The sequence below is a fragment of the Gekko japonicus genome, unplaced genomic scaffold (genome assembly GCF_001447785.1).
Source record: "Gekko japonicus isolate JY-2015 unplaced genomic scaffold, Gekko_japonicus_V1.1 scaffold144, whole genome shotgun sequence".
NCBI lineage: Eukaryota > Metazoa > Chordata > Lepidosauria > Squamata > Gekkonidae > Gekko > Gekko japonicus.
Genome location: NW_015162478.1, coordinates 456,965 through 469,844, shown reverse-complemented (window position 1 = coordinate 469,844; position 12,880 = coordinate 456,965). Strand labels below are relative to the sequence as shown.

The 12,880-nt window shown below is 46.7% G+C and overlaps 1 protein-coding gene across 1 annotated transcript in view; it reads left to right on the top strand.

Annotated features, from left to right (window-relative positions):
* Nucleotides 1-4,561: 4,561 nt before the first annotated feature.
* LOC107105776 (dipeptidase 2-like) overlaps nt 4,562-12,880 on the top strand; it is a 62,085-nt gene continuing 53,766 nt past the window's right edge. The window contains exon 1 of the mRNA XM_015405800.1: nt 4,562-4,702. Within this exon, the coding sequence (XP_015261286.1) occupies nt 4,562-4,702 (141 nt within the window). The remainder of the gene's footprint in view (nt 4,703-12,880) is intronic.

Here is a 12,880-nt window from a genome sequence, read left to right as displayed (position 1 = left end):
AGTCCTGATAAGCTTGAGGTGAATTAGGCTAGACTACTTCAGTGTACTCTACTCAGCGCTGCCCTCAGAAGCTTCTACTCCTCTCCTGGTGGAGATAATTTAGTTGCAGTGTTTATCTCAGGAGAACATATGGCTGTGCTTACTGGCGACTGAAGAGAAGGTGAAGAAGGAGCCACTCTGTTTCATTAATGTCTATTCCCTCACATTTCAGGACATGAGACCAAGGAGATGGAGTAATGCTAGTCCTGGATTCTGTGAACAAACCTGTTTGGTTTTTTAAAAAAATCACATCATCATCAAGACTAACATTTCAATGTAGTCAAAAAGCCAGATGTTAAGAGTGCAGAGTTACTCTCTCTTAAGCCCATGGAAGTCAATGGGCTTAGATGGGTGTAATTGTGCTTAGCGTTGCACTGCAAAGATGGGGGCACTGAATTAGCAACAGAGAGACAGACTCCCCACCACAGCAAATACCTGACCAGACCAAGATGTGAACTCCTCTCTTCCAAGTCCAAAGGGGCATCCAAATGTTTTCAGTAGTGGGCCACGACGCATGATCAACGGGACTCTGTGCCAAGCATCTGTTCCCTGATCTTATATGCTCAATAACTCCCACATGGCAACATTGTCACCGTATGTCCCATGGCTGTTTTGACACATGTTGGATAATGCACTTTCAGCACACAAAAAACCCACTTGCAAACAATTGCTAAAGTGCACTGAAATATGCGTGACAGCAGCCATGTTGAGTGGGGTCCACACTTGGTGTACCAGTATTGGACGTGACTCAAATGTGAGCTGAGGGTGCTGGAGGCTTCATACTAGCTTTCCTTTACTCAATAATTCTTCATAATGGCCCAGTTCTGTTATGTAATTATCATGGGATTAAACTTGAACAGCTAAAAACCTCAGGTGGGCCATCTCATTTGGCCTGCAGGCTATGCGTTGGATGCCCTTGGTGTCATATAACAATAAGACAATATCCTGTGATACATGAGTGGAGCCTGCTTTCCTCGGAAACACAGAAAGAGAACAAGTTTCTTGGGGGTTATTTATGTGATCTCTGCTTTAATGGACCTGCAGAGCCATCTGTCCCCAGCCACCAACGGCTGTGGTCTTTTGTCTGCCACCTGCTAATTGTTCCTGTTTAAGGTGACCTGAGCCGGTGCTTTTTCTACAGTGACTCCCACGTAGTGGAATGGACTCCCCAAGGAGGTGGGGGGGCACCTTCAGAAGTTTTTAAGGGGTGCTGTAGATGCTGTAGGTCATTTTATTTGTGAGGGGTTTTAATGGGGTTTAAGCTGCAGATGTTTTCTTGGGGTTGGGTTATGTGATTTCATGGTATTTTGTATGTTTTTTAATCTTGGAATTGTTAGCTGCCCTGAACCACAACAGAAAGTTAGGGTTTAAATATTTCAGTTTATAAATAAAGGCATAAATAAAATCATGCCAGACCTGGAACAGAATAGAGGATTAGTTACGTAATTTACAGGGTGCTGCACCCCTCCTGTTCCACCCCCTACATTACAGAACTCTTGCCGCAACGTTCAGTATGAACTGTTCAAAATGTTAATCTTATCTCAAGCACAGGTTGTCTTGGGTCATTAATGGTATGAAATGTTACAAGATGGCATCTTCCCTTAAAACACCTGCAACTTGCAGGATTCGGTATTAAAACAAATCCAAAGCCCTTTGCTTCTGTTTAAGAAGATTGGAAAGCTACTTTGTTAAAAAGGTCGTATTCAGTTTTTATCATAATCACATTTACCCCTGTTCTTGGAACTGAGTGGGGATCTTATTTTTCACTTTCCCCCCTGTTTTGTTTTCTTTTATTGCTTAGTTCTGGGGAAAGTTGCCAAACTGTACCCATGAAACCGTCCCATGAACTTTGCAACAGATGTGCTTCCGTCTGGGTTTATCTCCAGGAAGGATCACACACCCCTGTTGTTCTGCAGAATATGTAAAATGGAACTGTTCAGGAGGGCACTTTTATGAAGCCAATGAGTTTGCAGGTAACCTTCAGAGAATTTAAAGTAGTCTTCATTGTGCATATTGGGCAGTTTCGTTGATTTCCCCCCCGCAGTGTTCGCGAATTTTGTACCCCAATTTTATTACTCTGTCTATTACTTCTGTTTAAGAAGATTGGAAAGCTACTTTGTTAAAAAGGTCGTATTCAGTTTTTATCGTACCCCTGTTCTTAGAACTGAGTGGGGATCTTATTTTTCACTTTTCCCCCTGTTTTGTTTTCTTTTATTGCTTAGTTCTGGGGAAAGTTGCCAAACTGTACCCATGAAACCATCCCATGAACTTTGCAACAGATGTGTTTCCGTCTGGGTTTATCTCCAGGAAGGATCACACACCCCTGTTGTTCTGCAGAATATGTAAAATGGAACTGTTCAGGAGGGCACTCTTATGAAGCCAATGAGTTTGTAGGTAACCTTCAGAGAATTTAAAGTAGTTTCGTTGTGCATATTGTGCAGTTTCGTTGATTTCCCCCCGCAGTGTTCTCGAATGTTGTAACCCAATTTTATTACTCTGTCTATCATGTGTAACATTGCACTACATTTGTGAACAGGGAAGGAATTGTTCCACCTTCTCTGGCCACACAACCCTGATTCATATATCCTCTCCCCCCACTCCCAGTGTGTGTGTATGATATAGGGTTGCCAGCCTCCAAGTAGCACCTGGAGATCTAGAATTACAACTGCTCTCCAGACTACAGAGATCAGTTCTCCTGGAGAGAATGGCAGCTTTGGAGGCGGGACTCTGTGGCATGTATACCCTATTGAGGCCCCTCCCCTCCCCAAACCCCATCCTCTCCAGGCTCCACCTCAAATATCCAGTAATTTCCCAACCTGGAATTAGCAACCCTAAGTCTTGCCTTATATAGGCTGGTCCTGCATTGGGCAGGGGGCTGGACTAGATGGTCTGTATGGCCCCTTCCAACTCTGTGATTGTATGATTCTATGATATAGCATGGCCTCTAAGGCCTAACTATGTTTTACACTGGCTGTGGTCCACTCTGTGTCCATCGCAGGTCCTGTCAAGCGGGAGTTCCCTGTGAAACTTACAATCTTCAGGCAGGTAACAGTCCAATTCAGACTGGGAAATGAACACACATGAACACACATGAACACACATGAAGCTGCCATATACTGAAGCAGACCCTTCGTCCATCAAAGTCAGTATTGTCTACTCAAACTAGCAGCAGCTCTCCAGGGTTTCAGGAAGAGGTCTTTCACATCACCTCCTCTTACCTGCAGTTCATGGGTTGAGAGGGCTTCAGCTTCCCCCCGCAAAACAGCCACAGTGATTTACTAGGAACGTTCACCAGCAAGACACACCAACCTAGCCCTGATCCCACAGTCAGAAGAGTGACCATCAGTCAAATAATACAGAAAATTGGGAAAGGAATCTTGTTGCCTGGGATAGGTTTGCTGGGGTGGGAAACATGTTTGCTCTTTGTTCTTCCCATTAAAAAAAATAAAGAGTGCAGAAGTAGAGGAGAGAGTACCTTGTAAGCAACTTTTCAAAGAAGTAAGACATCACTTTCAAAGTATTAAAACTGGGCACCCATTAGAAATATCACGGGTATTATCCAATCAAGTTACAGTTTCTTCATGACTACTTTATTTTGATTCTTGCCTGCCAGCCCAGTCTTACAATTGTTCCAGACAGCATTCCAGCTGTTTCCCAACTGTGTGCTCTGCGCTCATGTCACAATAAGGATAAATATATTTCCGCACTACATGGCACGCACAGAGCTTCATGCTGTTATTTGTGCCTGCTAAACATCTGTGTCGATCCAAAGAGAGAAAAAATGTGAAGGAAGCGCCTTAGAATATATCATTTTCATAACAGAGCATCATTACAGATGGTGTTTTCAAGGTGCACATATTGGAAGGTTACTGGGCCATATCTTTAAAAGCTTTTAAAAATTTATTTGCTTACATACTTCATTCACAGCCCATTCTTCTCACTGAGACTCAATGTGGATTACAATTTTAAAAAAAGAAATGAAGATGAGCCCCACTGTGTTCTGCGCAACCAGAAGCTTCCAGGGGAAGTCCAATGCGCAAAACGTTATGGCAGCCTAGCCTAGTCAGAAATGGCTCCTCTCTCAGCACTACCTTTCTGGAGATGAAAGCTCACTTGAGGACTCCTACATAAACAACTGAGCATTTATATAAATAGTATTGTGGGATGGAAGCTATTTTCTGACAAGGAGGGAGAGGGACTCTTTTTCAAAGGGGCTTTGCTGTGCTTCTTTAAAATGGGATCTCGGTGTGCTTTCTATGTGGGAAGGAGGCATCTTGGTGATGAACAAGTGATATAAGACTGATGTTACTGGAGCTGCATATCTTTCTAAGTTTCAGCCAAACCATGTTGTCTGCAAATAAGCCTGCAGACTGAGAAGGCTTCCCTACTTGGGGTCAGTGTACTTCCCACCCCCATACACAATTTATTATTTCCGGGCATTAACCTTGAGAGATCAAAGCATCAGCTGTAACTTAACTCCAGCGTCTGCCTACTGACTTAGGAACTTCTCCATCCTCTCAGCATGCTTGTGGACTCCAAGAGGGTTCTGCCGAAGTTGCTTCTGTGGCTGTTGGTACTCCTTTTTGATGTTTTTCGGAGTTGTAGGTCTGACAACGAGAAGGCGACTGAGCTCATGATGCGGGCCCGCATGATCGACGGGTATGTAAAAATGTCTTGGCGTCTCTCACAAATACATCTGGATCGAGACACCCCCCCCCTTAGAACTCAGATGCATTCAAACTCTGCACATGAATGAATTATAGAATGTTGGTGGTTCTGCCCCCTAATAAAGGAATACTGGGATCAAATAATTAAACAAATTGCAATAATAACAATTATACACTTACCGTGTAGCTTGGAATCCATCTTCTTGGAACCTTGGCGTCCATCTACAAGTAATAATAGCCCAGAAATGTTAATATCCACTTTATTGACCCTAGCAAAAACAGCTATTACACAAAAATGGAAACAAAAGACTATCCCCACCTTATGTGGTTGGCAAAAGAAAATTTGGGAATGTTTTATTTATGGGCGCACCACTTACAACACATCAGCTCTGCAGTCAGTTAAATATCAAAAGTGGTTCCAGGCGGTTTGGTTCACCATGATTAGTTACTTAGAAAACAGTGGGATAATTCCAAACAATCTGGTATATAGAAACTTGCTTTTCTTTTGAATGTGAGATAATTCAACAGTGTTTCAAGGCTCACAAAGTAGCTTGACTGCACTCTAGCAGATACTCTTGTGTGAGGATATGTTAGATCTGTTATGTAAGTGTACGACCCCCCCCCCCTTGGTTACCTTCTTGTGTGTTTACTGTTGTTGAAAACAATATTGTAAAATTAAAAATTAATAAAAATTTTAAATAATTTTTAAAAAGGTCTGTGCAGCACCTGGCACATGGTGGGGAGAGACTCAACCCGGCCAGAGCCCTTCTTTTTGCCCTGCTCCGTCCCCAGCAGTTTGGACTGGCGGCAGTCGCCAACAGTTGTGCAGCCTGGATTGGGCTAAGCAGCCTGCCCCAGGGTATGCCAGCCAGCTGCTGCTGTGTGTCACCAGCTGAAGCCTGGAGGAGTCAGCCAGTGGGACTCAGCAGAGGAGGACAGTGGTCGCTGCTGTCCAACCAAAGCAGCCCCAGGGCAAAGGTAACAGGCAGCCGGCACAGCCAGAGGCACTGGGGAAAGCACAGCTTGCTGGTCAGGCTGCTGCCCCTAGCTGGGACTCTCCTCCTGCCGTGAGCTTTGTCCCCAGAATAAACCCCCCCATCCCAAATTTCAACGGGGGAGGGGAGGATAGGTCCTGCTCATCCACCTGACCACCCACAGCCAGTGCCGCAGCCTCAGCGGATGTTTCGACCCCTTTGGGGACAAGGTATCTCCCCCTGCCATCCTGTATGCCTTCAGTGGTGGGCAGGGAAAAGGCCCCTGCAGGATCCCAAGAGCCCTGTGCAGCCATCTCTCCTCCCAGCCCCAGGCTCAGCCGTACTGGCGATAGGGGACGTCGCACCATCCTTCCCCTCGTCGGACATGCTGCCAGGCTTGCCATGGCTCCCGGCCGCCCCTCTACTTCAGCGTCAGCAATGGTGATTGCCTGCCAAAAAAGGAGGGGGTAGATGCGTTGTCTGCCCATGTGCAGAAAATGCTTTTATTTTGAGGGAAGATTTTTTTAAAGCCGTGTAATTTTTTTTTTTTACAATTTTCAGATTTTTTTTCTTTCAAACCTGGGTTTCCCCCACGTCTGGAGAAGAATATCCTTTCTCTCAGTGTGGGCCTGATCCACAGATTTAGATCTCCTCAGATTGCTGGCATGATAAATAGATATATAGATTACTGTCCTATACCCGTTTTACATAGGGGCCGTGGTGGCTCAGGAGTTAAGATGCTGAGCTGCAGACTGGAAGGTCTGTAGTTTGGCAGTTCAAGACCCGAGTGCTGTGTGATGGAGTGAGCTCTCATCTCTGGCCCCAGCTCCTGCCAACCTAGCAGTTCGAAAGGAAGAAATTGCAAGTAGATAAATAGGTACCGCCAGGGGTCGTTTCGTAGAAAAAGAGCTAGGGGAACTCATTAGCATATGCCACACCCCCTGACATCAGGGGCCCGGCAGTGGACCTGCAAGGCCAGCGGGAGTGCGAGGAAGCCCGGCCAAGGCCCTCCCTGGCCCTAGGCAGGCAGGGGTGGGAAGAGGCGGGGAGGAAGCAACTTGCCCTCCCTCTTCTCCTGCCTCCTCCTGGCTGAATGAGGGCCAGAAGCGGGGCAGCCGGAAGCAGGGGGCGGGGCTTCATCATGTGCCCCGCCCCCTGCACCTCATCCAGGGGAACTGCGATCCCCCCTGAATCGACGTTTGGGTACCGCTTCAGTGGGAAGGTAACAGCGTTCTGTGCGCCTCGGCATTTAGTCATGGAGAAATCTTAGGACAGCGCTGGCTCTTCGGCTTGGAAACAGAGATGAGGAAGGGAAACCTTTACCTTTACTTTTTACCCATTTTACACACGCCTTATCTGGCTTTGCCATCTCTTTTCCAAATCCAAGTATTCAGGTATGGAACCGTTTTTGGATTCAGGGCAAAGAAGTAGCCTAGAGATTGTTCTCATATCCTCTCTGTATTATATCTGTCTGCTCTCGATCAGAGCCCGAGTTGAGGATAGCCAGGCCTCCCTAGGGCCAGGGCTCACCAGCAAGTGATCAGCAAGTTGTTGTCAGTAGGATTGGCCATGGTTAGTACTTGGATGGGAGACTACCAAGGAGGTCCAGGGTTGCTATGCAGAGGCAGGCAATGGCAAACTGCTCTTTCCTTGCTTAAGTTGTTGGCACTTAATTATTATTCATTATTGTCGTCATGCAAAAAAAGAAAGAAGAAGATTGGATCAAATCCAGACTTGAGAATAGGTTGCAACTTGATGGCACTTAATTATTATTCATTATTGTCGCCATGCAAAAAAAAGAAGAAGAAGAAGATTGGATCAACCACACAGTGAACAATACAATATCGGGGGGGGGGACGTGCGGAAAGACACTAAGATAAAGAACAGAATAAGGACAATATACAAATAAGCAACTCTTAGGTACTATTCAAATTGGAGTGGTGGTAATACATGTATAGCATCTACAAATGTTGAGCGGGCAAGTACATAATAAACATATTTAGTATTCCAACAGGTAGCATACAATGTATTTCCAGTCTTTCAACAGGTAGGTATACAAATACAGAACAAGTCCACAGTACAAGTACAAAGCAAGTCTATAGACGAAGACTCCGGATTTCAAAACTTCGTTTCGTATATTCTTCCTCAGTAGACTGGAATACTAAATATGTTTATTATGTACTTGCCTGCTCAACATTTGTAGATGCTATACATGTATTACCACCACTCCAATTTGAATAGTACCTAAGAGTTGCTTATTTGTATATTGTCCTTATTCTGTTCTTTATCTTAGTGTCTTTCCGCACGTCCCCCCCCCCGATATTGTATTGTTCACTGTGTGATCGCTTGCTGGGATGCTATGATAACCAGTATGCGAGGGAAATGGCAAAAGGGCTTCTTAGAGACGCTTTACAGGAAGACAAATGACAGAGGTGCTCGGCTGTCGGTAATGCAAATGAGAGCCATAACCAGATTTATGCCACTGCATTAAAACTATTGTTCAGGGGTGTTCCGGTGTATATTTGTTTGTTTATTGGGTCCTTGTTAGGTTTTAGAATAACAGTAAATCAGGCTTCTGCCAGATTAATTAAAGGTTGAATCTCATCGTTTATTTGATCATACAAATTTACTAAGTATGGGGAAATCTCATCCTCACAAGCAACATAAAATTTTGCGCCAAATCTGTTCTGGCCTGGCACTTTCCCTTGCTTTAATTCTACAACTGCATTCTTAACTTCTCCTATTTTAATCGGGGCTTCTAACTGTTCTCTATATTTTAGGCTATCTGGGGCAAAGATTTTTTTAAAAATGTATCTATGTCTACTGAAATAACTTTTTCATCACTATATAAATCTGCAAAAAGAGAGAGAAGATGAAGATGAAGAAGCAAATACTTCTGTGATTTCTTTGTGAAAGATCAATCTTCTTGTTTTCCAGCCAGCAATCTTACTAAAGATCTTCCATTTTTATTTCTTTTCTCAAAGATAACTTGTTTAGCATTAATCAGATCTTTCGCTACTAAATGTGCATCACACAACATTAATTTATCACAAGCAGACAGCTATTTTCGCTTATCTTCTTTCCTTGAGTTCTTGTCACAAATTTCCAAATGACTAATTTCTGTGATCATTTCCATTCTCCTTTTCTCTGTTTTTTCTTTAAGTAGCTACGTTGAAAGATTATTTGTCCTCTGAGGTATGCCCTGAAGGCTTCCCAAACTATGAGGAAGTTTCTCTCTATCATTAATTTTTAAAAGAAGTTTTCACCTCCTGTATATATTTGTGACTTATTGGGAGACTGTTGTGGGCTCTTCCGCATTCTGATTTTCATCACTTGTGTGTTCCTATTGCTTCAGAGTTTTTTTCCCCACCCAATGTGTTTTGCTGTCTCTAGTAGTCCCAGAGGGAGCAAAACACATGTCGAAAAGGGGGGGGGGACGACACAAAGCAATAGGGAAAAGCGAGTGACAAAAATGAGAATGCGGAAGAGCAATGTGTGCACACCACTCCCTAAAGGACTCAGGACGCAAAGGAACAATGCACATCATGATCAGCTTGATTAGAGAAGAGGAGAAATGCTTAGGGGCGTGTAATTTAGCATCTGTAGTGAGATAAGACTTCTGCCTCCCAATTCAGCCCTGGAGAGTTCATGCTAATTTTTGGCCCACAGTATGAGGGCACCAGATGATCTTGTTTCCCCCTCTGAAACAAGCTGTTTCATAGGGGTATAAAGAAGAAACAAGATGCCTGGCTCACAGATTTTGTGCCTGGTGCCACAGTGCAGTGGTCTCATTGCATTTTTAAGTAGCCAGTTTCATCTCTGAAACAGCATTAGTAGCCACAGGCCAGACTAGGGTTACCAGTCTCCAGGTGGGGCCTGGGGATCTCCCACTTTCACAACTGATCTCCAGCGGATCAGAGATCAGCTACCCTGGAGAAAATGGCTGCTTTCAAGGGCGGACGCTATGGCATCGTACCATGCCAAAGCCCCTCCCCTCCCCAAATCCCACCCTCTCCGCCGATGCCTCCGTCGCCTGGCTGGAGTGGCCGCGGGGGAGTCTGGAGTCGGGCGGCCGCTGGTGGGAGCCGCGGGTGCCCGGGCCGAGATTGGGGGGGCAAGGCGGGCGACAGAAGGCCGATGCCTCCGTCGCCCGGCCCTCTACAGAATCCACCCCCCAAACCTCCAGGTATTTCCCTCCTTAGAGCTGGCAACCCTACATTCCCCTCAGTGCCTGTTGGTAGGCAACTAAGCTTGGTCCTGTCACCTACTTTGGCCTTTGGGAGAAAACACATTGGGGCCAATCCTGATAGGGTTGCCAACTCCAGATGGGAAATTCCTGGAGATTTGAGGGATGGAGCCTGAAGAGGGTGAGGTTTGAGGAGGGGTGGGACCTCAGACAGGTACACTGCCATAGACTCCACCCTCCAAACCAGTCAGTCCCACATAGGGAACCATTGTTGCCAATCTCCAGGTGAGGGCTGGAGAGCACTCAGTATTACAACTGCTCTGCAGAAGGGAGGGCAGAAGTCAGCTGAAGTCAAAGGGGCAGATAATGGTAGGTTGGTGGCTAGCTGGGAAGGAGATGGGGTTGCCAACTACATGCTGACAAATTCCTGGGGATTTGAGGGGTGGAGCCTGGAGAGGGTGGGGTTTGCAGAGGGGTGGGACCTCAGACAGGTAGAATGCCATAGACTCCACCCTCCAAACCAGCCATTTTGTCCTGGGTAACAATTGCTGCCAATCTCCAGGTGAGGGCTACAGATTACTCACAATTACAACTGCTCTTCAGGTAGCAGAGATCAGTTCCTCTGGAGAAAACAGTGGACTCTGTCATTATACCCTGCTGAGGTCACCACAGCAAATTGACACTGTTTGCCCAAAGCCAGAGCACTCCCCCAGAGCCTCTTTCTAGATCCCGTTGTATTGCTTTCACAACGGGCTTTACTGCTAGTAGGGGTATAAAGGGGAAACAAGATTGCCTGGTGCCACAGTGCAGTGGTCTCATTGCATTTTTAAGTAGCCAGTTTCATCTCTGAAACAGCATTGGTAACCACAGGTCAGACTAGGGTTGTGTAGTGTATCCAGCCCTGACAGGTCCGGGCATGTCCAGACTTGCACAGGGACAAAACCTCAAGCTTCGTGCCTAAAGACAATGGGTCAGTAGGATCCTAGACCGGCCCAATCAGAGGGCTAGGTCCCAGACCGTGAGGCCAATAGGCCTCTTGGTTACTGTAAATAGCCTATAGGGAAGTGGGGGTGTGTTATGGTGGTGGGTCCTGAGGGAATATAAGCCGGCCTGCGAGCCAGCCAGCTTCGTCTTGTTCCTGACTAATAAAAGTATGCTTAGCTGAAATCACTCTCCATCTGCATACTTTTCAGGTTGCCAGTCTCCAGGTGGGGCCTGGGGATCTCCCACTTTCACAACTGATCTCCAGCGGACCAGAGATCAGCTCCCCTGGAGAAAATGGCTGCTTTGAAGGGCGGACGCTATGGCATCGTACCATGCCAAAGCCCCTCCCCTCCCCAAACCCCGCCCTCTCCTGGACCCACCTCCAAAGTCTCCATGTATTTTCCAACCCAGACTTGGCAACCCGAGGTCAGACCCGTTCATGCTGTAACATCTACGTTGGCCCAGGGGGAGGATCTGAGCCTTCCTCTCCCAGATCCCAGTCAGATCTCTTTAGCTGCAAACTGAAATCTCCCTCACCCTGCTTTGCTAAACAGTCGCAGCTCTTACACAGCTGAGCTTAAAAGAGTTGCATCTCAGGCTTTATCAGTTGTTGTTTTTTTTTAAATAACTTGGCATTACGTGGAAGAATCTGCTCTGGCTTCGATCTCCACTCCCTCTGGACTAGATCTGGATCTGACAGCATGATACCTTCACACTCATGGCTGGAAACCAGCCTGTGCTGCTGTTTCCATGTAATTCCCCACCATCTGTGCAGACGGTGATTGGGAAGCAGAGTGGGCTGAAGCAGTTAGCACTTCTGAACTGTGCTCAGAAACGCAGAACAGTGCCACCGACAGCTTGGTTCCCCAGCCAAGCCAGCCAAGCAACTAAGTGAGGCAGCACACCAAGGGGACGCGGCTTGCGCCTCTCCATCTGCGGCACGGAAGGGAACGGGCACTGCCTTCCAGAGCCATGCTGCCACTGGGCAGATCCAAACTGAGCATATGGATGGTAGCTGCAGGGGTTCATTTTGCAAACCAGTCAACAGCCGCGTGGGAAGGAGCAGTCGGTATACTTCGCTTGGGAGAACAAAATACTGTGAGCCAGACCTGGCGTCTCCTTCCCCAACGCCCACCTGCCCCAATCCCTGAAATGAGTCATCAGGACGGGCCCCTAGAGAAGGAGCTCTCAACTACTTATCCCTTTGGCGGGTTAAATTTTGGAAAAACCAACAACAATAATGATTCACAGGTTTGAAAGCCCACCAGTCACTTCCCAAGGTCATGGCAGGAGGCCATAGGGTTGCCAGCTGCCTGGAGAAAATAATTCCCTGTCCCTTTAATAGAGGCTTAATGGGACATTATTTGCCAGGTGATGTAATTTACCCACAGGCCATGGAAAGATTCAGCTGCCTGTTTCTACACATTAAGCTCCTATTAGAGGGACAGGACATATTTTTCTCCAGGCCTGTTGCCAAGCCCACTTGAGGAAGAATACGTTCCACAGGTCAAAGGACTGTAAGCCTCAAGCCGCATTGAGACTCTGAGTGAGGGGCGGGGTATAAATCCACTCTCTTCTTCTACTCAGGACTACATGCGTATAGCAGCCGGGCCGGTTAGAGTGTCAGACTAGGATATGGGGAACCTAGATTTGAATCCCCTTTCTGCTGTGGAAGCTCCCTGGGTGACCTTGAGCCAGTCACTCTCTAGCAGCCTGGCCTACCTCACAGGGTGGTTGTGAAGATATGATGGAGAAGGGGAGCGCCATGGTGGAAGCTACGTTGAGTCCCCATGATTGGGAAGAAAAGCAGGGAATGAATACCTAACTATATCAATAAATGGAGTCAGGTCCCTGCCACACGGCAGAAAAAACAACGGGCAAAGTGCGGCTAATCAGAGCCGCACCAAAATAGAGACGCCGCGGCGGGATCCCATGGATCCCCTGAGCCGCGGCGCCGTTGCTCCCTGGCACGATCAGATGCCGGGGAGGAAGCCACGGTCAGGAGGGGGAGGCTGCCGAACTGCGCATGT